Source organism: Nycticebus coucang, chromosome 6, assembly GCF_027406575.1.
Source record: "Nycticebus coucang isolate mNycCou1 chromosome 6, mNycCou1.pri, whole genome shotgun sequence".
Lineage (NCBI taxonomy): Eukaryota > Metazoa > Chordata > Mammalia > Primates > Lorisidae > Nycticebus > Nycticebus coucang.
In genome coordinates this window covers 65,148,763-65,175,572 of record NC_069785.1, presented here as the reverse complement: position 1 = coordinate 65,175,572, position 26,810 = coordinate 65,148,763, and the positions used below count along the sequence as shown (strand labels likewise).

Sequence of the window (26,810 nt, the reverse complement as noted above, 5' to 3'; positions counted from 1 at the left end):
TTAAAACTTTTATAAAGAAGAAAATACAGGGAAACAATCTGCGTGATCTTGGATGTGACAGAGATTCTTAAATACATGACCAAAAGCACACCAACAGCAGAGAAAAAAGTCAATAAATTGGACTTCATAAAAATTAAAAGCTTTTAATTTGCAAAATACTGTTAACCATACAATAGAATTCAGCCAAAAAAAAAAAAAAATGAACATGTGCTACCATACGAATGGATTTTAAAACCATTATGCTAAGTATAAACGCCAGTAATGAAAGACCACATAATGTATGATTCCATTTATATGAAAAGTCCAGAATAGACAAATGTGTAAAGGCAAGAAGTAGACAGAGCCTAGGGCTAGGAGCAGGGGGTGGGGAGAGTAAGGTGTGGCCACTAATGGATGCAAGCTTCCTTTCTGGGGTGAAGAATATGTATTAAAATCAGGTGTCATAGTTGCACAACTCTCGTTATACTAAACACACCAATAAAGCATAAACTTTAAATGAATAAATTTTGTTATATGTAAATTATATCTCAACAGAGGTGTTGAGAAGATAATACAGCATTCAAATGAGAGACGAACAGAAGCTGGGATGACCTTTGCAAACAGAAATAGTCACTTCACCCTAAACGTTTCATAGCGGTTCATCCTAAGTACTTAATACCTGAGGTATAAAAGATGTATTTTGGTTTTACTAAAGTAAAATACTGAATACTAGCATTTATTCAAGTGTTTTTTTTTCCTCCAAGGGAACAAATAGATTTTATTTAGGAAGAACAAAGAGAAAGTTTAGAGCCCTTCCAAAGGCTTGGAAGTGGATCCCTTTCATGAAGGAGAAAAGGTGAGAGAGACCTTTTATCTAAGTTCTACCCACACATTTTTTTCTCCCTCAAATCTTTGTAGTACTGCCTCTCCCCTCCCCTCCCCTCCCCAGAGCTTGTTCTGTTACCTAGGTTAAAGTGCAGTGGTGTTATCATAGCTCACTGCAACCTCAAACTCCTGGGCTTAAGTCATCCTCCCACCTTAGCCTCCTGAGCAGCTGGAAATGTAGGTTTGCACCATGCTTAGCTGATTTTTTATTTCTGTTTTTTTGTAGAGATGGGGTCTCACCATGTTGCTCAGGATGGTTTCAAACTCTTGACCTCAAGCAAGTCTTTCACCTTGGCCTCCCAAAGAGCTAGAAGTACAGGCAGGAGTGACCTTGTCAGCTATTTATTTATTTTTTTAAAATAACATACATTTGCTTCCCTTGCCCTTGAGGACATTGTTATGAGAAAGAAAAGGCAAGCCACACCCTGGGAGAAACTATTTGTAGAACAAAGTCTGACAAAGAACTTGTATCTGAAAAATATAAAAAATTTTAAAAGCTCAAAAAGACAAAGCACTCAATAAATAGGCAAAAGATCAAAAAGATATCTCATCAAAGTGGCTAACACAGAAGGCAAACAGGTACATTAAAAAAAAAATACCCGACAATGGAAATTAAGGTGGTGGTGGGGTGGGGTGGTGGTGTGGCTCATGCCTGTAATCCTAGCACTCTTGGGAGGCTGATGCAGATGGATTGTTTGACTCATTGATTGAGATCAGCCTGAGCAAGACTGATATCCCGTCTCTACTAAAAAATAGGAAAACTAGCAGTGTGTAGTGGCAGGCGTCTATAGTCCCAGCTACTAGGGAGGCTGAGGCAAGAGGATTCCTTGAGCCCAAGAGTTTGAGGTTGCTGTTAGCTACAATGATGCCATGGCACTCTACCCACAGTGACAGAGTAAGCCTCTATCTAAAAAAACAAAAACAAAAACAAAAAAACCCACAAAAAAAAAAATCCAACAAAAAAACCCCCCAACAACAAAAATTAAAATCACAATGGACTATCACTATACACTAAAAGGCTAAAATTAAAAAGACTGACTTGCCAACTGGTGGCAAGTAATGATGGTAGAGCAATTGGAACACTCTCATTGCTGATGGAAACTAAAAATAATAATACAACCCCTTTGGAAAACAGTTTGGTAGGTTCCTAAAAAATTAAATATATATCTACCCTATGACGGAAAGATTCTGCTTCTGGGCATCTGCCCAAGAGAAACGAGTACATATTGCCATAAAGACTTGTACATACATGAATGTTCTTGGAAGCTTTATTTTTAATAATTAAAATCAGGAAACAACATAAATGTTTATCAACAGGCAAATTCATATAATGCAATACTACTCAGCAATAAAAGAGGACAGATTATTGATACGCACAACAAGAAAGCAATAAAAAATACCGATGCTGAGTGAAAGTAGACAAAAACGAGTCTTTTGTCTACTTTCCACTCATAGAAAAGTCTAGAAAATGCAAACAAATCCATAATAACAAAAAGCAGATCAGCAGTTGCTTGGGAATTTTAGAGTTAAATTTTAGAGATGCTAGGGAATTTTAGGAGCCATAGATACATTCATCATTTTGGTGGTGATGCTTTATGAATGCATATATCAATACTCAAATTCTATACATTAAATGCGCTATTTAACAATGTATAATAGTTATGCTTCAATAGCACTGGTGAAAAAGTGAGAGGTGTGGTAGGGAGAATTACTTAAGTCATCAAAATAGAATGATTAGACACTTTGTCTCTAAAAAGAAGAGCCCTTGATGCAGAAAAAGAAAAGTACCACTTCTGTGTACACAGGCGACAGCTTTATGTTAAAGAACTCTCGCTGTAGATAAGCCGAGAGGAAAGAAGTTCTATTTTTTATTCTGCCATTAAGTCAACGTGATTTCTAATAGCAGGCAACAGACAGATCCAAATTAAAGCTCTGCCAGGGGAAGCAAGGGTAATTTTAACCCTGCCAAAGACCTCAAACTGTGGTTCTGTAGAAATACTGAGCTGTGGTTGCTGCAGAGGCAAAATAGCTGCTTCTTATCCTGTGATATGAATCCTCTATGCTGAACCAGTAAACAGCAAACGCAGGAGGCCGACATCATTCAGATGGGAGCTCTCAGGGCAGCAGGGAGAAGGCTCTGTCCAAATTAGATTCCCGCATGTTGAGAGCTAACTGGAATAGATTATCCAAAGAAAATGCTTCCCCAGGCAGGGGTCTCTAAATAGCAAAGGTTTTTGAGCTTTGGATCTCTTAAGAGTCTAAGGAACGTTTTGCGTGTTGGTGTTTCTTTGGAGAGGGTAGGGGGAGACAGGAAATGGCACAGGGCTTTCAGCTTAAAGGCGTCCATGATCCCCAAAAGGTAAAAAATGCAAAAATCATGACAGCCATGTGTGTGTACACAGAGGAAAAATGAATGGGACTGGGAAGAGCTACCAAATTATTATAGTTATGTTTCTTTTTTTTTTTTTTTTGGCCGGGGCTAGGTTTGAACCTGCCACCTCCGGCATATGGGACCGGCGCCCTACAACCTTCAGCCACAGGCGCCGCCCTATAGTTATGTTTCTTTAAAACACAAGCATCTGAAGCAAATAGGACAAACTGTCAGTTAACAAAATTAGTCACTCGTACATGGAAACACATGGATGTTGATACTGCTTTCTGTATTTTTAAGCCTTTTTAAAATTAAACTAAAATATATAAGCAAGCCAAAAAAGGGTAAGAATCCTTGGCTTACAGCATTTTAACCGAGTAAGGCTAAAGGCTCACTGACATTTTCATATACCTAAATTTAAAGAGGGCTCTGTTCCCTCCTTTACCACCTGAAAGTGGCCTCCACTTACTACTGTAGATTTCTAGATACTTTCTCTAAATCTTAATTTCTAGAAATTTCTTTTTCTCCTTTTGTAAAAAAATGGAAAATTATCTGGTCTATCTTTAGCTTTTAGGAATCTCTACCAATTCTCTTTGAGCTGTGAATAACAGAAGATCAATTTTTCAAGCATTCCAAGAATACTATCCTAAGATCTCCTGTTGCAGTTCTGGTTTGGGTTGGTTTTTTACCAAGAGTAGAGACACCGTGGTCATCTGAAAGGCCAGAGGTGAGGGACAGGGTGTCCATGTGTGTCCACATCTCTAGTTATTTTACTGCTTTTTGAAATCTATCATCTACCAACAGATGATCTTAGTATAATTAACCCCTGAACAACAAGGGTTTGACTTGTGTGGGCCCGTTTATACATGGATTTTCTTCCACCTTTAACCTCACCAGAGACAGCAAGACCAACCTATCCTCCTTCTCCTGAGCCTACTCAACGAGAAGATGACAGTAAAGACCTTTACCATGATCCACTTCCACTTCATGAAGAATAAATATATTTTTTCCTCCTTCTGATTTTTGAAAAAATATTTTCTCTTCTCTAGCTTACTTTATTGAAGGAATATAGTATGTAATACATATAATATGCAAATTATGTGTTAACTGACTTTATGTTACCTGTAAGTCTTCCGGATAATAGCAGGCTACAAAAGTAGTCAAGTTTTGGGGGTTGTTGAAAGTCCCATTCAGATTTTTTACTGTATGCAGGGGTCAGCAGCCATAACCCCTGAGTTGTTTAAGAGTCAATTGTATTCTTTTCTTCTGCCCTAAAGAGAATGTCAACAAAAATTCTGATCTCTTCTCTAGATTAGCAATTTGGCTGTATTTTCTGCTAGAATTCCTTCCGAAAATGAACACTGCTTCCCACGTTTGACCATTCTAATCTTCCTCATTTTTCCCTGGGTCTCCACACAGGACCGGGCCTGTCTCGTGACTCACCAGCCTTTCAGAGTCGAACAGTCTTCCCTGCTCTTAGTGTTATTTTAGCCCAGACTTCTTTAAGGTCTGCTTTGGAGAAGGAGTTAGGGCAGTGGTTCTCAACCTTCCTAATGCTGTGGCCCTTTAATACAGTTCCTGTGGGTCGCGACCCACAGGTTGAGAACTATTGACTTAGGGCTAATGATGTGAAATGTGAACTGATTTTTAGTAGCAGCCATAAGACACCAACAAATACCACCCCAACTTAGGGGACAGGATACTGTCACAGGGATTCTACAATTTTAAGTCAGGAACTTGTCTCTTTCATTCCTTTGTTAATGGTAATTCCCTCGAAACAGAGGCTTGTTTTCCTCCCATATATTCTTTATCAGAAAATACTCTTCACAGGATCCATCACCACAAGGTCCCATATGTCATCCTCCTGCCCGACCCCCTTTCTCTCTGATGCCACTGATTTGTTCTCCATTTCTATAATTTTATCATTTGCTATATAAATAGAAACATATAGTATGTGCCCATTTGAAAAAAAAAATACCCTTCAAAGAGTGTGTCTATCTGAGAACAAAAATAATACATGAACAAATAAATAAATACACAATGCTATTTCATTTACATCCTTGGAAGTCACTGGCATTTGTCACCCTGAAGGGGAAAGAAACCTTAATGAAAAAGATAAAATGAATTCTCTTTACTTTATAAAAGTACTTTTACTGTTACGGTCATTTAGCTTTTCTATTAATGATTTCATTTTAATACCAGCTACCATAAACCTTTAAACAGCTTTGAAGAAATAGGACATTTATATATTTCTACCATAACGATGGACTATAATGACAGTAACTGTATAGAAAGATGAAGAGAAACTCAGGCGGCTGGATTTTAACAAAAACATTAACCACTCAAGTTTGCAACACCTAAAAGTCCTGTTTCTATAGTATTAAACATAAGGACAACTCCATAACAGAAAACCAATCCACTAAAATATGAGTAGTGACAAGAGGGGCACATCCGGCCATCAAGTGCAACTCGTCCTTACCCAGGCCCTGGGAACAAGTGTCATGGTCACTCTTCTTCCTTTTAACCTTCAGCTGCTATGAGCATTTCCCAGATGAAACCTCCTAAATTTCATGGGGTACCCGGTTTCCCTATGGCAAATGCACATTTCCTATGGCAAAAGCTGCTGCTGACATCAGAGCTGATGCCTGACAGAGCAATCAAGGGGCTGTTACGCAGGGGTCTCTGAATGTGTGCCCGGGGATTGTCCCGAAACTTCCTGTAAGTGTTTGCAAAGACCCTGGCCCCCTTGGGCCGCCTCTCAGGTGGAGAGGCCAGCCATCAGCCCGCCCCCCTTAGAATGCGGCCCTCCACACATACAAGAATGCCTTGTCTTATTTTGCTCACAAAAATAAGGTGGGTATGGGGCAGCGTCTGTGGCTCAGTGAGTAGGGCGCCAGCCCCATATACTGAGGGTGGTGGGTTTGAAGCCGGCCCTGGCTAAACTGCAACAGAAAAACAGCCGGGCATTGTGGCGGGCGCCTGTAGTCCCAGCTACTCAGGAGGCTGAGGCAAGAGAATCGCCTAAGCCCAGGAGTTGGGAGGTTGCTGGCAGCTGTGATGCCATGGCCTTCTACCGAGGGCAACAAAGTGAGACTCTGTCTTAAAACACACACACACACACACACACACACACACACACACACAATAAGGTGGGTATGGCAAGGAAAGCTGGCGAGGAGAGGTGAGGAAGAGAGGAAGCACTTTGGTGGATACAACAACTTGTTCCTAGATACTGGGACAGGGTTTAAAGTTGGCATGAGGTTGGGGGTGGGGCCCCTGCCAGGATTCTAGTTTCCTTCTCCCATGAGAGAGACTTCTCCTTAAGACATGGCACCTGCCCTTCTTTATGCAGAATAACCTTTCTGCTGGAGAATGAACAGAAAGCCTTCACGCCACTGGCCATCTACTGGGGCTGCCTGCCCCCTTTTCCACCCAGGCCTGTGGATATGTCAGTGATGAAGCTGGAGGTGGGTACCCGCACAGCAGCACTCTTGTTAAATGACTCACCAAGAGCAAAGGTTGTCACCAACCTGCGGCTCAGGTGTGCAGGGCCTGGCCCCACGGATGCCGCGTGAGTCATCCAGGGCTGTGCAGATACAGACACGGGTGCTGAGAAGATACAGTTCAACCAAGAAACAGAACTGGGGAAAAGTGAGGGAACGAAAATAACAGCATCTCTGTATCTCTTCACCTCCACTAAAATAAAGATGACAAAAACAAGAGCATGAGAGAGAAAACATGGAGAAACGGGGTATGAGGGGAAGCTCCCACTGAGGAGGCAGAGAGGGCAGTGATGCCACAAGCCCCGGCCCGGCCTCCAACCAGACACGGCACCTTCCAGGCAGCGGATTTCAGTGAAGGACCCAGCATGTGTCAACCTGGCCACACAGCGCTGGGTTTCCAGACATGCTCATTTCATCCATCAGTGAATAAACGACTTCACTGACACCTGAGGAAACCAAAGCCCAGGTAAGAGAACGGTCACCTAGCTATGGATGTGGTAGAACCAGGATTTGAACTGAAAGCTTCTAAACCTACTACTTCCATTATCCTGGCCAATTTTCAGTTACAACAAAGTCCCACGTGACTCTAAATACACTATAAAGAAAATGATACCCTGCTGATTTTATTCTTCTTAACCCAAATTCCTGCTAGGCACGCTCTCAGACTGGACACCAGCCAATCAGTCTAGCCAGTGCGGCCACAGAGGCTCACACCTGTGGCCCCTGGCCGGCCCAGGTATGACACACTGATCTCCATTCACAAGGAGCCTGATGTTAGTAATCCCAGATGGGCGACTCCGCCAAAAGATACACTCAGCATCTGCCACACTTACCTAGATGAAGAAGAAAAATATGACCCCTTAACTCATCTAACGTGTTTAAGATCAGAAAATAATTTATTTTTGATAAGAGAGTAGTGAAATTCTAGAATGAGCACAGAACTGGAAACATCAAGACTATGATTTAGTTCTAGGTCTACTGCTGAGCAGCTGGGTAAGGGACAACTTCCTTGGGTCTTGGGTTAACCATTCCTCTGGCCTGCTACCCTCACATGGTTATACAACGACAAAATAAGAAAAATTCAGAATGCCCAGCAAATGCGAGGCTTGACAGCCCCCTTCCAGGTACATAATTGCCTGAAGGTGGCCTTCCAGATCTTTGTTTAGCTTTGATGGAGGAGAGATGCCATTAACTCTCTTCTGGAGATGGCCCTAAGATCTGGGCCTGCACCAGACCTTACTGGATACTAAATGTGGCTGAGGCTCGGCAGAGACATAGGCACACTGTACACGCTTCTTGGACCTCTGTGGTTTGGTCCCTAGGGTCTATAGGGAGCAAAGCCACCCTAGGAACGAGGAGTTTGCACAAACCTGAGGCTCCCACCAGTCGTCACCACCACACCCACTGCCCAGTGTCCTCCGTTTCTGCTTCCTTAACCCAGCCCCGTGCTGGGCACACCAGCCTGGGCGAGTCATTCTCAGTGTAGCCTAAGCCATTAATTCAAAGATGAAAGGAAGTTGTGAGAGGTTAGTTGGTCACTTGTAGCACCTCACTTGTCAGGGAGGCTGGTGTGGCTCTGTCAGAAGCCTTCCATGGCCTCCAAGGATGAGCTGGAGTTTTCATAACAAGACCTCCTGACACGTTCTCAGGGCTGCTGCTGGCCACACACCCGCTTTGCCCCCGACTCTGCCCGTTCCTCCTTCTCTTCTCACGTGCTAGTCTTGCCTTTTTGGTGCAAGAGAAAACCAGGCTTTCCTGGATTCTAAGTGCAACCTCCCCCAGACTGCGCTTTCAGCTCTGTGCGCTGGATCCAGGCATTATGGAAGCCCTTCAGCTCAGTCCAGTCCCAGCCTCACAAGTGGTGCCTGGACAGAGCTCTAAGAGGGGTTTTCCTGAGGAAAGGACGGTCTGCGTCAACATTAGCCAGGGCAGTGAGAGTGACACACGGCTATTCCCCAGCCCCGCCCTGCCCCACGCGCCTCCTCACCACCAAGACGTGCTCCAGAAGGTCCAGGTAGCCGAGGGTGCACTCTGTCCCAAACCGCAAGGCTCTGGTTCGCACCTCGTCACTGACATCAGGATGGAAGGACGCTTGCTGGAGAAAGAGAAGAATGTCAACATCTTTAAATAGGAAGAGCCAGCCACCTAGCAGTGCTGGGCAGCCCTGGACCCAGACACACGAGACTTTAGCCCCAGTGACCTCTTGAAAACCCACCCTGACTTCCTGGACAGAAGCGGTGTCTCCCCCTTGCTCTCCAGCTCTCCAGCCCTCCCCCACCTGCCCACAGGACTGTCTGACACTGTGCATATGTATGTGTGTGTATGTGTGTTTACTCTGTGGGTGCCCTGGGGCCAGATGAATATGGCCCCTGGTCCTTCCTTTCTCACCATTTTTTTGAAATACAAAAAATTCCACATGCACTAAAAAGTCCAGGAATGATTTGTGATTAGGACTCAGCAGGAGACACACTGACCCAGGGTCAGCCCGGCCTCTTTTCAGCAACATCAGGAGTCCTGGAGTCCCCTCTCTTTTCACAGCTAAGGGCCTCGGGCTCCTGGGAACCTCCAGAGAGTAGCCCCCCACCCCCAGACTCTCAGAGGCACCATCGCCCATTTCACCTCATACAACAGTGGAGATAAGCAAACCAGGGCACGTGGTTGACCGGGCATTGTGTGCTTTTCTTCTCACACTCCTGCCCTGTCCACTGGAGTCATTCCTGACACATTGTTTCTGATGGCAACCCATTCACAGGGCTGCCAGATAAAATACACCCGGTTAAATTTAAATTCGGATACAATGAAAAAAAAAAAAAAAAAAAAAAATTTTTTTTTTTTTTTTTTTTTTTTTTTGAGACAGTCTCACTTTGTCACCCTCAGTAGAGTGTCGTGGTGTCACAGCTCCCAGCAACCTCAAACTCTTTGACTTAAGTGATTCTCTTGCCTCAACCTCCCGAGTAGCTGGGACTATAGGCGCCTGCCACAATGCCTGGCTATTTTTTTTTTTTGTTGTTGTTGTTGTTGCAGTTTGGCCTGGGCCGGGTTTGAACCCGCCACCCCTTGGTAAATGGTGCCGGCGCCCTACTCACTGAGCCAAGGCACTGCCTGACAAATGAAAAAAGATTTAGCAAAAGTAGATTTGCTAAAACTGGCAACCCTACCCATTCTTCCTCCTATAGCTTCATCTGAAAAGAACTTGAGGAGTTTATGGGAATACATAATGTAGAGAACCACATAGAAGTCACTTGCCAAGACCAATGCACATCACACATTAGGATGGAAAGTCAAGGCTGTATCCTAAGGGGGACAGTGAGCAGCCTCCATGCTCTTTCACTCGCCTCCTCCCTAGGAGCACAAGGAACAGGTGGGCTCCCCCTCGACCTGCCCCAACCCAGGAAGGAGTGGGGCTAATGAGGATGTTACAGGCCCAGTTTTACTCCTCTGAGGACTAACCAGCTCAGAGCCAGGAGCTGAGAGCCGCGTTACCAACCACTATCACTTTTCATTCACACTTGTGCCCATGTGCCTCCAACTATGAGCACACAGCCCCACGTCTGCCTGTCCAGACAAGACTGCGGGAGACACAGTCAACGGCACTTCTAGTAGGTTTTATGGCAGGCCCTCATGTGGGGTTGTGGGAAAGGTGAAGTTGAGGTGTTCTTGTCCACTGCTGGCAGCTCTGTAATTTGGTAGAACTCTCTAGGAGGGCACTCTGACCTAATACCATTCATTAGACTCACTCATTCTATTTCTAGGGGCCTAAGGAAATAGCCACAGCACAGAAAAACAAAACAAAACAAACAAAAAACCCAGATATATCCAAAGATGTGTATTGCAGTAAAGTTTGTGATTTAAAAAAAATGCAGACAACCTAAATATCTGGTAATAGAGGAAAGATAATATTCCCGATATTTTGTAGTCATTAAAAAGTCAGTGCTAGGGCGGCACCTGTGGCTCAAAGGAGTAGGGCGTTGGCCCCATATGCCAGAGGTGGCGGGTTCAAACCCAGCCCCGGCCAAAAACTGCAAGAAAAAAATAGAAAAAAAAAAAAAAAAAGTCAGTGCTAGGTGAGCCAGGTGGCTCATGCTATAATCCTAGCACTCTGGGAGACTGAGGTGAGTGGACTGGTTGAGCTCAGGAGTTCAAGACCAGCCTGAGCAAGAACAAGATCCCGTCTCTACTAAAAATAGAAAAACTAGCTGGCATTGTGGCTGGTGCCTATAGTCCCAGGATGCTGAGGCAGGAGGATCTCTTAAGCCCAAGACTGAGCTTTCTGTGGCCTATGATGATGCCATGGTACCCTACCCCGGGCAATAGAGTGAGACTCTGTCTCAAAAAAAAAAAAAAAAAAAAGTCAGGGCTAATGACTGATAGCAAAACAGAAACGGGCACATAATACCATAGTAGATATAAAATTGTATCTAGCATAAACAGATGCACATGAAAGTAAATCCAGAAAGAAATACACATGAGAATCAACTTCGGGTTTATGTAAATCTTTCTTCCTGTGTAAGGATTTAGCATAATCCAGTCTTTCTGGTAAGGTGGGCCAGTGTGTGGTACTGTTCCTTCAGGTTCGCCCCAGCTACCCTGCTCAGCCCAAAGGCCATGTTCAAACAGTGAAACTCAGCCCTTCTTCTTGGCATGTAAGGCTTTCTTCTTGACCCACCTCCCAGTACCCCTGTTTTTCTGTACATGCCTGATTGCATGCACACCCTTTCTGGCTGGCTGCTTCATTTCCTTTGGCAAAGGGGTGAGGAATACAGGAGACCTAAAGAAATGTCAGTAAGTAAATAACAGTAAGTTCGGAAGGTAAGCCCATTCTACCAAAAATCTCAGGGCTCATAGCAGAGGGCCCTGCCCTCAAGTCTGTTGTGGTGCATGTAGTCTGCCCTCAAGTCTTCTTGTGGTTATCTGGCTGCTATTTCTGTCCTGCGAAGCCAAGATGGTTACAGGGCACGAGGACAGATGAGCTGAGGATGGGCAAATAGCACCCACACATCTCTACTCTGTCTCTTCCCCTGAAAATAGGGGCCCATCAAAAGAGACTTAAACATCTGAGCTGGATTCCCTTTAATCATCATCTTTCTTCTGTTCAATTTTTCCTTTCCATGTCTGTAACATGGCAACAAAAGCATCTGTCCCTCATCAGCCACAGCAGCATTAAGCATCAGGGCTGGGAGGCCCAGGCAGACCAGCTGTGGAATCAGAAAAGCTGGTTTTCTTCCTAGTTCTGATAGTAAATGGGGTGTGACCTTGGTCAGGCCCCTTCATCCCTCTGAACTCATTTCATCACCTGAAAAATTGGAAAAATTCCTGTTGCCTTTGTCATCTGAGACCAAATGATGGTATGTGATGGCCTTTCCAAATCCGAGGTGCTGCATGAACGTACGGGCCACATCTTGCCAGGTAAATGCTACCCGCTGATGGAGATCATAATCCCCTCGGAAGTTACCATTTTTCATGGGTAGATTCCATTGAGCACACCAAAATAGCACATCCTTGGGCCTTAGGAGGAAGTCTGACCTCCCTCTGCCCACCTTTGTCTTTCCAGCCCACCCTCCCCCTCCCCTGAATGTGGTGCTGGCTCCCATGGCCAGGCCCTCTCATGCGCCCTTCCTCCAGTGCCGGAGGAAGTCTGACCTCCCTCTGCCCACCCTTGTCTTTCCAGCCCACCCTCCCCCTCCCCTAGAATGTGGTGCTGGCTCCCATGGCCAGGCCCTCTCATGCGCCCTTCCTCCAGTGCCTCCCTTCCCAGTTCCCTCCAGACCCCCTACGCCTCTGAGGAACCAAGAAGCCTTAAGTGTCAGACGTTGCAGCTGCAGCCCAGCAGAACTTATGTCATTGCAAAGTGTAGCTCTGTTCCCTCAGGCCCCAAGCTGTAAAAGCTGGTCTTCAACTTCCAGGTGAATCCCACCCGCACTCACCAGGGGCTGGAGGCGTCAACCAATCCCCAAGTAGAAGCCAGAGACCCCGGGGCAAGGCAGAGGGTGTGGTCTGGGGGCTGCTCAGTGAGATGTCGTGTCACATGGGGCTCTCTGTGAGTCACTTTCTTAACAGATAAAAGAAAGTAAAGTCGTGGGGTTCAGGTGTCCACAGGTCCCTCACCGGGCACAAGTGCAGGACAGCTGCCACAGTTATCTGCCCAAAGAGCGGAAGAGTTTCTCCAAGATGTCTGGCATGGGCAGCAAATGGTATTGCCCCAAGTCCTGCTTTGTTTCTCTAACTCTTTTTTTTTCTTTCTTTCATTTTATTTATTTATAGTTTTGGCTGGGGCTGGGTTTGAACCCGCCACATTCGGTGTATGGGGCCAGCGCCCTACTCCTTTGAGCCACAGGAGCGGCCCTCTAACTCACTTTCTTACCAGTGATGGTGACATTCTTCCTAGTGCACAATGAGGGGGCCCAGGCAAAAAGGCAACAGAGTTTCCAGTTGGGGGACCTTGAACAAAGTGCTACAGTTCCTGTTCACTGCTCTCTGAGAGGCCCCAACTTCTCTGTAAGAAGGCTTCCTGCCCATTTAGGAAGACTTGAAAACTAGGGGTAGGCTTAGGGCAGCAGTGCTGACTCCATCCTCCCTCCCAAAACTGCCTTAGAGAACCATCACAGGCTGATGCCTCTGCTGTCCTCAGCAGGCATTTTCATTACAAGGTCTAAGGTATCACACTAGCCCACGCTACACAGTCCAGCCCCTCCCTCCTCCAGGCGACACCAGACACCTCAATCGTGACAGGTAACTATCCATCCATCCAAAAAACGCCCATGCCTTTACCTTGCAAGCCGTCAACATATCTGACACGGCTTTCCGGCTCAGATTGGCAGTGGCAATCACGTCCTCCTGTCTACACGAGTTCCCAGCCGCCACGGCTTTGGCTGTTGCCATGGTGATGCCTTTCGTCATCCTTATCGATTCTTCAGGTGATGATGTCTTTTCAGGTACCTCTTTTGACTGGAACACCTACAAGTCAGCAACAGAGAGGTAAAAAAAATCAAAAAGGAAAAGACAAAAATAATTTACCCTTCTCCAGCCGGGTTGTAGCTCACCGTCTGAAAACTGAGCCAGCAACTGGAGGAAAATGTCAAACGGGAGGAAATTAGAAATTTAATTTGAGCACAGTAATATCATTCTGGCTTTCAAGTCTCCAGCATGGACTCCACTCAGCACTCACGGGAACCATATAGTGAGGGTGTCTATGGCGCTAACGTGATGGTCTGCAGGAACTGACTCCTCATATTTATACACTACCCACCCCGGGGAAGGGTTTGGGGGGCCTCCTAGTTCTCTTCCTCTACCTCTGCTAGTGCTTTGGCAGTTTCCAGAAATTCTGCAGTCCCAGGGCCAGTTTCAGGGCAGGACTGATCTGGATCTTACTCTGGACTCACCTCTCTCTCTAAGGGGTGTGAGGCTGGGGGAAATGAAGCATCACTTCCTTCTATTCTTAGCCTGCCTTACAAATAGAACTGCATAATTGTGCAGAGGTGTTCAGGTCGAAGGCACCATGGTGACACTGTGAATTATTCAACAACCCGCTCTCCCTTTAGAGAAGCTGAAATAAATTAACCATGGTAAATCAATATCTCACTTTAAAGTGCCACCTGTTGGTCAAGCAGCTGTATCTGCTCAAGCCCACCTGTCTTGTCTAACGTGCATGATCGGTGCCCTGTGTACTAAATGCATCTGTCCCGGCACCTGAGGACCCTGTCCTAGGTGGGGCCACCATATTCCAGGAAGGAAGGGTTTCCCTGATGCAGAAGGGAAGACCCAGTTGGCACCCCCATGGCAGGCCACCCAGTGTCAAACATGGCTGCCCCTGCAAATGGGTAGCTGTGATTAAATAGCCCAGGACCTTGAATCCCAGCTCCACCCTCGAATGCTGCTGCAGGAAAGTCTGAAGGAAGTTGCATATATAATAACATCCAATATCAGGTATTGGCTCCTAGAGGAGCAAGGACATATCTGGACTAAATCCTGAGTAGATTCCCAAAGCTCAAAGCTGCTCGGGACTATCCGGGGATCAGCATCAACTGGGCAGCTCCACCAGGTCTCCATTGGATCTGCAGACACTTGGCCTACATTAAGTTTCTGATAGATGGTACAGGAGCTATATAATAGGTACGATCAAATCTTCTTTCTATTGCCCCTAGAGACTAGAGAACTGTTAGGTTTTCCAGTTTATACTTCTAAACTGAAAAGACAAAAAAGCGTGATGTGATAATAGGAGATTGGAGTGACAATGAATGAATGGCCTCCTAGTGAGTAATTCGATGTTATGGTCCAGCCACCTGGCTGAGAATGAGTCATGGGGATACAGAACCCCAATATATATTAAATTGGATTATCCAATTACAAGCAGTTTTAGAAATAATGACAAATGAGACCAGTAAGCCTTAACCCTACTAGCCCATAAATAAACCCAAATCAGAAATGCTATTTACCATAACTCATTGGCCTGAGACTACTTCTAGCAGCTGAAGGAGGAGTGTGTAGGAAAATTCAATTTAACTAACAGTTGCTTACAGATTAAAGAGCAAGGATAAGTAATTGAAGATATAACTAAACGGATAACTAAAATAGCTCGTGGATCTATACAAGTGTGGAATGAATTTAACCCAGATTCTTTATTCAGTAGATGATTTTCTAAACTAGGAGGATTTAAAACTATGATTATAGGTTTTATTTTCATAATTAGAGAATGTTTGCTTTTGCCTGGCTTATTACCTATCTTTGTTCAATTTCTCAAAGGCATAGTCTCTGCAATTATGATAAAAGAGAACGCAGGCAAAGTGTTCATGGCTCAACAATATTATCAAGTAGCTGTGGATACCAATAATGAATGAGACCCCATTCTTGATTGATGGGGTCTCAAAAGGGGGAATGAGGAAGGAGAAATAAATCTTATAGTTCTTAGTGATCCTGAGAAAGCAGCAGGCAGCTGCAGAAGAATGTCTCCTCCAAAGATAACAAACTTTACACTGAGCTAAAATAACCTGGAAAAGAAAAAGAAAAAAAAAAAAAAGACTCTGTAACTAATCACAATACCCTGGTTTCTAACATCTGTAGCCCTAACTGAGTAGCTGACATTGAATTGAAGGGGTTAAAAAAAAGGTATAAAAAAGTTTGGAAAAAACTGTTCCCCAGAGCTCAGCATTTCACACCTTGAGACACCTGAGTTCTCATGGGCAATTAAACATTCCTTCCTCTGTATTGTTGGTATAATTGTCTGTTTTAATTTCCCATTTTCCTACAACAATGCAACAGTGAAGTGGAGGCCTCATGTGGAGTCCACACTAATGTGGCCCTTGCGGCAGATGCACTCCACTGAAACCCATAATCTGGGTGAATTTTAAATTACTGGTATACTTAGAATACGACTTTTCTGTCATTTCCCAGGATAGCTCTGAATTTCAAATCTCTTCCATTGCCACCCTTAGGCTTGCCCATGCGTGTCAGAACCCAGGTGTAGACTTTCGGTAGGAAACTTCCCAGGTTGTTTTACCAGTTTTTCACTTGCTCCTGTATTTTTCTAGTTTCTTCTTTAAAGTGTGAACTAAGTACATATCACCCAAGGCCAGCATTTTTAAAGACACGACGAGGGAACCAAGGCTGTGTCACAAAGCCCAGGGGATGTCTCTACTGCTGATTTTGGTGCTAGCTCTCAGGTCACCCTCACAGGTGGCCCTTTAAAGGCCCAGGACCCTGGCAGCAAAGGCAGGAACTCCTTCCTTCTTCCCCCTCCCCTAGAAAGTTGGATCTCTGATCAGATCTCCTATTCCTATTAAAAGGAAAGTTCAGTTTGAAATCATTAATTTTCAGCATATTTCTATTTGTAGGGCTCGCAAGAACAGAAGCTAACACCCATATCACAGCAACAATAGGATGTCCTCATTCCACTGTGCTGGAACAAGGCAGAAAAAGAATCAGGGCAATTTCTCTCAGATGGATGACTTGAACAGGAGGCTGGATCTCAGAGGGAAGGAAGCGTCTCAGTTGAGAACATCCACACTTTTCCAATGGTGAATCTCAGACTTCAAATTCCACATGTGCAGACAGCAGTGTGAGCCACTGCCAATAGCAAGGTGGATCAAGAGAGGCTGTACACTGTACACAGGGTCTAACTTGGAGCAAATGGGAACAGTCATACTGACTTTCCCTTTCTCCAGGAATCTTCTGTAATGCTTTGGTGTCATCCTTTTAGTGGAATTAATTAAGTGTGAATAGTTCAAAGTGATATTCAATTAATTTCTGGATTGCAATTACAAATCAATCCTAGCCAGACTCAGTGACACAGCTCTCAATAAGACTAAGCTACCCGCAGGCAGGTGAGGGGGCCTCCTTAGTGCAGGCCTTCCGGGTAAAACCTCATTGTGTAACAAGTCCCAGAGGGGCCAGCGGTGGGTCAGCTGTGGAACACTGGTGCCTGAGGGGGCGGCCTCTGGCTCCTTACCGTGAGCTCCTGCTTTATGTATTCAATCGTGGCTTCAAGTGCCCTGGTGCCCCGAGTGGCCTCATCTTCCACCGCCTTTACCGTCTTGAGGAGGGAGGTGACATTGGTCACCATCACCTGCACAGTAAGAGAGAAAATAGTGCATCTGTCTGAGGTCCAGTCCCTGCTCCCTTAGCTCTGGGTGGATGTCCCCCACCCCCAGTGCTCCTGAGTCCACTCGTCCCTAGCTGGAGTCGCACTCTACCTTGGCAGCCCCCTTGAGCTGGTACATGGAGGGGTCATCGGCTGGCTTGCTGGCAGCGCCCTTGGTAGCTCCGATGAGATCAGAAAGGGCCTTGGCCACATCTTTGATGGCATTGATCAACACCACCTGAAAGAACATGGGCCCAGGTGAGCAGGCACTCAGTAGTCACCTACTGACTGCACCAAGTACGCATAGCCCAAGGGCAGGCTGGGGAGGGCTGGTACAAGAAAATGTTTCTACACTGGCAGTTTGAAGGCCTGCAGCATGGAAGAAGCCACCCTTAGAGATTTCTGATGCAGGGTCTGGATTTTTTTTGGAGACAGACTCTCACTCTGTCACCCTGGCATGGCGTCGTAGCTCACAGCAACCTCAAATTCTGGGGTTCAAGCTATCCTCTTGCCTCAGCCTCTTGAGTACCTGGAACTACAGGTGCCTGCCACAACACTGGCTATTTTTAGAGACGGAGTCTCGCTCTTGCTCAGGCTGGTCTCGAACTCCCGAGCTCAAGTAATTCACCAGCCTTAGCCTCCCAGAGTGCTAGGATTATAGGTGTGAGCCACAGCGCCTGGCCCAGGGGCTGGACTTTCAAGTGCTTCCCAGGGGAGGCTAACACTGGGCTGGAACAGAGAACTTGAGTCTAAATGCACAGCACATTTGAAATCTCCTCACCCCAGCTTGGTGGACGAGTTGCTGCCGACAGGTGTGGGAAGCCAAGCAGATACCTGAGAGGCAATGCCAGTTACCCGCAAACTGGCGCCACAAACAGTGAGAACCCCAAGCTTGCTCTCGGCCTGCAAGGGCCTCTGCCCTACTCAGCGTGCTGTGGGCACGTGGGTCTGCATTCCTCATGGAAAATCCTGACTCATTCCTGTTCTGGGCCTCTGCTCTTGCCCTCCTCTCCACCTGGAGCTCATCTGGCTTGTCTTCAGAGAACTCTCCTGACCCTCCCAGATACAGACTCACCCCTAATATAGAAACGCAGTCGGACTGCTCTTTTATCAATGGCACTTCTCCGTCTGTGGAGTTACTTTGTCATCATTCACCTCATCTGTGTTCTCCCTCAACTGGCACGCAAGCTCTGGGAGGCTTAGCCAGGAAGTCTGTCTGTTTTACTTCACACTCAGAACACACACTGGCACACAGCAGACACTTAGTAAATACTTTTGGAATGAAGACACAGGTGTGTCCCCACATAAACCTGAATGTTTGTTTTCCTGATTTCACACAGACACAAGCTCTTTTCAGCGTGCTGGGCTCAGAATCAGATGCACCTGTCATGGGTGGGCATGACATGCCATTGGGCATTGTGTTTGTGTGTTCTCAGTGTAGAAGCCCCAACGACAACTCCTACTTCTATTTTTTTTTATTAAGACAGACTCTCACCCTGTTGCCCTAAGGTAGAGTGCCATGGTGTCAGCCTAGCTCACAGCAACCTCAAACTTCTAGGCTCCAGCAATCCTCTTGCCTCAGCCTCCCAAGTAGCTGGGACTTCAGGTGCCACAACGCTGGGCCATTTTTTGTTGCAGTTATCATTGTTGTTTAGCTGGCCTGGGCTGGGTTCAAACCCACCAGCCTCAGTGTATATGGCCAGAGCTGTGCTATGGGTGCCAAGCCAAGTTTTTCTATTTTTAGTAGAGATGGGGGTCTCAATCTTGTTCAGGCTGGTCTGGAATTCCTGAGCTCAAGTGATGGGTCTGACTCGGCCTCCCAGAGTGCTAGGATTACAGGCATGATCCTGCATACCTGGCCAATAACTCCTACCTCTACAACACCTTCCCTTTATTGAGGGCGGTGCTCCAGGCACTGAGGCAAGCACTCTACGCACATCATCTCATCTAATCCTCACCGCTGCCTGTCCGAGGGGAACTACAAAATCCTTACGTTCACACTCCCAGAGCCTGGAGTGGGGAGTTGCGATTCAAATGGTAGTCACTGAGATCCAAAGGGCTGTGCAGCCTGTACGCTACAGTACACTCTGTGGCTCTGGGTCCTTGCCTGCAGTGAACGAGAACTGCTGGGAGGATGAACTGAGATGATAGCTGTGGAAACACAAGAGCCCCAGACAGCTGCAAGCACAGCACGCCCTGGTGTCTAGCCCTCTCCCCCTCTCACCCCCAGGGCACAGGGAGCTCTGGCCAGCCTCTGGACCCACAGAACAGGTGGGGACCATAATGGTGCTCATGAGGTGTGACATTCCTAAGGTCACAGAGGGGAAGGTGGGCAGCAAGAAGACACAGAGGCACAGGGAATGAGGATCTGCCACCAGCATCTCCAACAACCCGACACGCTGTCCCATCCAATCACGTTACAACCCCCCAACACGTAGGGACATTTTCCTACATGTTTCCTACACGGGACATTTTTATTATTGAGATCTCATTAGAAGTTGTTGCTTCAGGATATTTAAACGATTTGGGAGTTAAGATCTTATAGCCATAGCAAAAAAGAAAAAATTAATCTAATTAAAATACGGGTAAAGGACACGAATAGACACTTCTCCAAAGAGGACGCACAAATGGCCAACAGGTATACTCAAAGAAGCGCCATGACTCTAGTCAGCAGGGAAGGCAAATCAAAACCACAATGAGATATCCCGTCACCCCTGTTAAAAGGGCCATTATCAAAGACAGACAAGTGTTGGTGAGGATGCAGAGAAAGAAAAACCCTGGTGCTCTTAGTGGGAATGGAAAATGGCGTGGCTGCTACGGGAGACCTTAAAAAAAGTAAAAATAGAACTAGCGCACGATCCAGCAATCCCTCTTCTAGATATTCATTCAAAAAAACTGAATTCAAGATCTCAAGATTTTAGCACTCATGTTCACAGCGGCACTGTTCATAATAGCCAAAAAGTGGAAACAACGTAATGGCCATGGCTGGATGGACAGATAAAGAGAATGTGGTAAATACAACAGAATATTACTCCCTGAATGTATTTAATGGAGCACTTATGTCCTTCTAAAAAAGAAGGTAACCTTGCCATGTGTAAGAACGTGAAATAAGCCTTGAGGATGTTATGGTAAGTAAAATAAGCCAGTCACAGGGGGACAAAGACTGGCTGGTTCCACTGTATGAGACATGTGACACGGTCAAGCTCGCAGCATCAGGGCAGACCGGTGCTACCCGAGATGAGCAGTTACTCGTCAGTGAGTAAAAAACTTGCTATGCAGCGTAAGTTCTAGAGATCTGCTATAGGACATTCTGTCTATAGTCCACAATGCTGTACTGCACACTTGGGAGGTTAAGAAGGTAGATCCCTTGTTAAAAAGTTTTTACTATAATAATACTAATAAAAATAAAAGTGGGGGAAAGAGGTTGAATGGAAAAGAAAGGCGAATGGGGACAATCACTGAAGCTGATCAGTAGTGACCCCGGAGTTCGTTTTGTGATTTTCTCTACTTTTGTGCATGAGGAAAAATTATAATAATAATCACATTTAAAAAAGAAGATTCAACAGGGCAATTCAATACATTTCTCTGTGTTAAAAGATTTAAATCCCCCCTGACCAATTTGCTTCTCCTGAAGTCGAGCAGGGTGAGCAGAATGTGCTTTTGATCCACGGTTCCAACTCCAGGGACACGTTTTCAAGTGTTTCCTTCCTCCACGGGGGTAAAAACAATCCTGCAGGCAGGGATTTCTGAGAATGCTTAGAATTCCAAAAGACGGCCAATCTGAACTCTGATGCTATCAGAGAGAAATCCAGCAGAAGGGATAAAACAGGAACACAAGGAATGCTTCCTCGGGGAGGCCACCAAGGAACAGAGCTGGCCTCCTGTTAACCAGCGGTCACTGCCGTCTCCCTGGGCACGGAATAGTAGGGAGTTTCTATCCAGCTCTGTCCAAACAGACTAGTTTACTGAGTATGGTTAAAGCAGTGGAAACTAATGTTTTTTCCATTTGATGGTGCTGGGAATAGACAGAACTGAGGGGCTTTTGAGTTTTGCACTCTGGGAATGAGCAGTACCTGTTCACTGATGACCCTGGTTGGCTGTTGACGCAACAGCTGAACCGAGGTGTTGACTGTCTACTATGTGCCAGGCTGTGCTGAGCCTGCAGGTTTCATAGGTGAGTAAACTGTGGGGACAGTCCCTGAGGCGCTATGGTCTGGGTGGGGAGAGGGGTGGCAAGGCAGGTCATTTCAATGGAGTGGCTAAATCCAAAGGTCCAGAGCCCTTCCTTACCCTGCAGAGCCAAACCTCTCACACGGTCATCCAGACACACAGAGTTCATTTCTCCACCTTCATCTGGCTGCTGCCCTGCCTCGGTGGGGAGGGCCAGTCCCCAGGCTGTCACTTTTCTTGCCTCTTGCCGTGTGTGATGGGTGGGAACGCTCCATCCTGCTAACGTGAGGCCCTGGCTGCTCCTCCTACCTGCCGCTGCTACTTCTTATTTGCTGGGTAACTCTGTTCTAGATGCTGGATTCCTCAGGTTCTGCCCTGGCCCTTCTTCTCTCAGCCCACTCTTTTCCTCTCTTGTGGCTGTCACTAGCTTTATGGCAACAGTCCCTGAACCCACAGCCCTGTGCCTGAGCAGGCTCAGGTCCATTTTTGAGTCCTACCTGTGTCTCTGGTACATGCCCCGACTGACTCGCCTTCCTCCCCACACCCACGCCCGCCCACCCTCCAGGAAGCTCCACCAATGGCCACTGCGGCCTGCAGGTGGGACCGTCTAGACTCCTCCTCCAGTCTAAGGCCTCCAGTCTTTCTCTTTCTTCTACACTCCTCTCCAGTCTGTCAGCTTCATCCCCGGTCTGGGCCACTCTCTAGCGTGGTTAACTGCCAGCTGCTCACACCAGAGGCACTCACACACGCATAGCGGACTTCACGAGTTCCTGCCCTCCCTGCCTTAGGCCTCGTCTGAGGCCCTCTGTAGAGCTCTGGTGAGAAGACGAGGAGGATGCATTCCCCAGGCCCTGCTCGTACCTGGGTCTCAGGGTCATTGGAGCCCAGGCTGGCTGCTCCCAGCTTGACCACCTCGGCCAGCTGGGTGATGGTGGCTGCCGAGGACTGGGCCGCCTGGGCCAGCTTGTCTGGAGTGGATGCGGCCCCAGACACGAGCAGCTTCGTGTCTTCCACCAAGGCCTTGGCTGTCTTCAGAATGTTCTCCCTGAGAAGGGGGGAGAGACAAAGGACAAAACGTGATTACAGACAGTTAGGAAGAATAGAAATCCCTCCCAGGGGACTTCCGTTAAAGGGCTTTGAAGAAGAGAGGTGGTGTTTTCCACGGGGGCTCTCACCTCCCATGTACGCAAAATTGGGCAAACCAGCATTCACAGAGCTGGTGGAGATATGAAAACATCTGTGACAGGCTCAGCAGGTTAGCTCCCCTTCCCTGCCTACAGTTAAATGACAGGTCAGCTTATTTGCTGCAGCCTCCACTACCCTTTAAAACACTTTGCAGCTTCACAGGGAGCTGTGAAGACATATGGGTTGGGGCACCTAGTCCAGGGATCAGAGCCCAAGGTGCTGGGCTTGAAAGAGACAGAGCCCTGGCAATCTCCTCCCCAGTCCAGCCCGCCAAATGGAGAAGAAGAAAGGTATTGGGCCTATGGTGAGGATTTGGGGGTCCCCAGCAGCAAATGGGAAATCTCTAATACCGCTTTCTGAAGAGCTGAAGAGCCTGTGTTCTCAGTGAAAGCCCGGCAGAGAGTAGGCTTTCAGTCCCAATTCCCAAAAAACAGTAACATCTGAACACGCCTGCCTCTGCCACTCCCGATCCTGCTGGGGTGGGTGAACAGTCAGAGGAACAGCTCTCCAGCTTGGAAAATGAAAGATCAAAAGGCTGTCCTCAGGGCTGTCAAAGACAAAGTTCAAACACAACCCTATGTTTACAGTTGGCAAAAGGGTCACGTTTTATTTGGTTCCCTTTCTCCACTTGAGCATCTTGTTGAAATCAAAATGTTTAACCACATTTCTGGCTCCCAGGCAGTGTCTCCAAAGTGGAGTGTGAGTTTCAGGAGGTTAGCCTGAACCCCACCGTCCCCCATCTACCTGTGATCTGCAAAGGTCTCGCTGTTCTCCGCATTCAGTGTCCCTGCCGTCGCAAACATGATGGTGGTGTCCAGGTCTGCGATGATCCCAGACACGGCCGTGGCAGCTGTGATGCATGCCTGGGTTCCCTTATTCCCAGCCTGGAGAGCCGAGAGCACCAAGGACACCTGTAGGCAGAAAGGGAATGCAAGGGAGATCTGGGAAATGGAGAAAAGATGACCCCAAAGTGTGTTTTCTCTAAAAACACTGAATTCTCACTCCTTGGAGTCAATGAAGCTGAGGGGTTAAAAGCACACACACTTGGAATTAATAGCCTTGGTCTGAATACGAGCTTTGCCATTTACAGGCCACCTGACCTAAGAGAAGCTGCTTCATCCCTCCAAACCTCAGTTTCTTTATCTTTAAAATGGGCTATTATTAATATTTCTCACCTATTAGGGTTGTTGAGAGATTAAGGAGGAAAAAAAAATGTATGTAGCAAGTGGTGAGAAGAGGGCAGATGCTATTATTTAATTATTATAATGTTTCTGGAACCACAAAGAGGGATAAAAGATGAGGGTCCTGTGAAAGGTGTGGCCATTCCATCCCCTTATTAGATTTTGGTAGGAACAGCTCACTGGCTGATACCCCCTGCTCCTTCACTTGGCTGCCTCATGATCAGAAATTCTCCAAGGTGGAGGGCAGAGGGGCTGGAGTCCAGAGGGCATCTACCTGTGTGACCTGTCCACTTGCAACACTCCTGTGAGCCATCATCTACCACCAAATTCCAATGACTGGAGTGTCCAGTGAGTTGGCCAAGGGGTTCACCCCAGTGCTTTCCATGTTGGGAGCCCTGTGCTGCCACCACCACCCACCAACCCCTTTGTTACACCCGCGCTGATTTTACAGACGCTTTCCAAGGACACACACCTGCTTACAAATCTCTCCTGCTGTTCGAAAGGCACTGAGCTCCCTTCCTAACCACACAGCCAGCTCCTGGTCTCCCCAAACACACCCACCAGGTCTGGATTCTGCTACAACGCCTCTACCCTGGACTTCTCCAGACACCAAGAGGCAAGAAGCAGTTCAAAGGCCCCCAGGACACCTCCCCACCCCCTCTTTCAGGGACAGCCCTGCCTCCTAGGATTCTACAACATCATCTGTGCCCTCAGGATGGCCTACAGCACCAAGAAACAGGTGTGTCAGGCGAGCGGCTGGAGGCTCCTAGAGGCCAAGAGCCCTGTATTAATCTGTGTGCACAAAGCTACCGTCCCTGACCAGGGCAGACCCAAAGAAGAATCTGAAAATGTTTTTTTATGTATATTTCTCCAAACACGCTGGCCAGGACAGGGGAGTTACAGCACCGGTTCAGAGGCTCAGTTTGAGATACTCTCTGCCTTCTGGGCCTCTCAGATCTTAGCAGAGGTGGACATGGCCTGGCAGGAAGGGCACCGGTACTGCTTCCTCAGCACCCATCGCGTTCCAAAGCCAGGATGCAACACTCCTGGCTGCTGGAGTTCAGGGGTACACCAGCCCTTCACACCAGGGGTGGTGGGTTCCAGCCTCTCCTGGCCTCATAAGCAAGAAAACAAAGCCAGCACGTAAGGCACTGTTTCTCTTCCTCATGTGCCTGACCCTCTTCTAAATGCTACTGTGTCACTCATCACTAGACCTGATCAGGGGAGCACATCTGGATTAGAAGATCCACGGACTCAGAGGGGCTTCCGAAAGGCAAGCCCCAGATGCACACACAGAGGAGACAACCATGTTCATTGAGAAGCAACTGGAAGCTTTGAGTGTCTTGCTCAATAAGAACCAGTACCCAAACCCAGGCCTTCATAAAGCGATGGCCTCAAAAACAGACATACCTCCAATAGCACTGCAGGTCTGGTTCAAGAACCACAGAGCGAAACTCCAGAGAGCAAAATGCAAGGATGTTCATCAAAGCCCACAAGCCCAACAGCAGCTGGTGCCTGAGGGTGGGGTCAGGACAGTCCCTCCCAGAGAGATAGGGACATACAACCCAGAACCCCAGCAACACCTGTCCCAGTCTGCGTTTATGCAGATCGCCAGGCACCCTAATTCCAACTGAGCCCTCAACGTTGAGGTCCCTGCAGATGTCTTCCTTGGCCACAGACTAGTCCACTTGGGCTGCTGCCAAGACCCCAACATTTAGTGCCTCTATTCCAGTTTAGAATCCCAGGTCAGTGCCCCGTACTTCCCTTCTACTGTGTTTGGCTGTTCACTTCTGCAAAGTTGGGAGAGACGCTGTATGTACAATGACTCCCAACCGGAGAACCCTGGAGGCAGGCAGACACCACACAGATGGAGTTCAAAAACATTATGTGGTATAGAAAGACTCATGAGGCTACACACTGTGTGATTCCATCTGTGTGAGTTCCTCGAGCAGGGAAAACTCAGCTCAAAAAGATCAGTGGCTGCTCATGTGGATGGAATTAAAATGTTTCATGTTTTAATTAGGGTGGGAGTCACCTGGGCTGAGAACTATACATCTAAACTGTACATTTTACACAAATTACATCTCAATAAAAATATATATAATGAGGAAAAAAATAAATAAATGCTACTAGGTCCCACCAGGAAAAGATGAGCCTGGCTGGCACGTGGCTGGCCTGGGAATGAAGTATCTACTTTCTGGAAAGGAACTTCAGAGCAAGGGTGACAAAGCCCAAGACAAGTATAACGAGAAGACTGTCGGGGGAGGGGAGTATAAGACATTCTCTAGCCAGGGTGAAAGAAAAGAGTCTGGAAACAGCGTCTCACCCTCTGGAAAGGTGTGCAAGTGACGGGCATTCACTGAGTGCCTACTAGTCACTAGGGGCTGAGGACACGGGCAGCCTAGTCAGGAGCTTGCAGTGGTGTGGGGGCAGTGCCTGTACACTCAGGACATGCCAGACACAGGCACACAGGCGGGCATGAGAGGGCAGGGACACAGAGCAAGAAGCAGTTGAAAATTTTAGCTGCTAAGAACCAGCCACGTCCACTCTGGTCCTTTTAGGTCATCCTTGTCTGGGTAGCCTAAACCAGGGACTTGCCGCTGTGCCAGGTAACAGAGTCAAGGCCAGCTCAGGAAGATGATGCTATCCAGCCACGCCTGCAGATATTAGGCAGCCTGGACCCCCCTTCCCTCATGCTCCTGCTACAAGGTCTTCTTTGGGGAACTTGGCAAGAGTGAATTCAATAACAAGGGAGGGCTTTCAAGGGAGGGAAAATGCCTTTCTCCAGCTGAGAGATTTATTTCCTTACTCTGGGAAGGCTGGATGGCCCTGTGGGCTGCAGGAGAAGGCCAGAACACCACAGCTTGACCTTGGTGAGGGGCCAGGGACAGAGTGGCCTCTGTGGTGGGAGCTTTCCCTGCCCGCCCCTTGAGTCCTGTTGCCAAGTGTCTCAACAGTGCAGG

At 47.1% G+C, this 26,810-nt stretch overlaps 1 protein-coding gene across 1 annotated transcript in view; it reads right to left on the bottom strand.

Annotated features, from left to right (window-relative positions):
* TLN2 (talin 2) overlaps window positions 1-26,810 on the bottom strand; it is a 453,366-nt gene that overhangs the window by 23,061 nt on the left and 403,495 nt on the right. The window contains exons 47-52 of the mRNA XM_053594602.1: window positions 23,411-23,577; window positions 22,343-22,526; window positions 17,424-17,549; window positions 17,180-17,296; window positions 13,507-13,692; window positions 8,726-8,833 (exon numbers count right to left, since the gene is read on the bottom strand). Coding sequence (XP_053450577.1) covers window positions 8,726-8,833; window positions 13,507-13,692; window positions 17,180-17,296; window positions 17,424-17,549; window positions 22,343-22,526; window positions 23,411-23,577 — 888 coding nt within the window. The remainder of the gene's footprint in view (window positions 1-8,725; window positions 8,834-13,506; window positions 13,693-17,179; window positions 17,297-17,423; window positions 17,550-22,342; window positions 22,527-23,410; window positions 23,578-26,810) is intronic.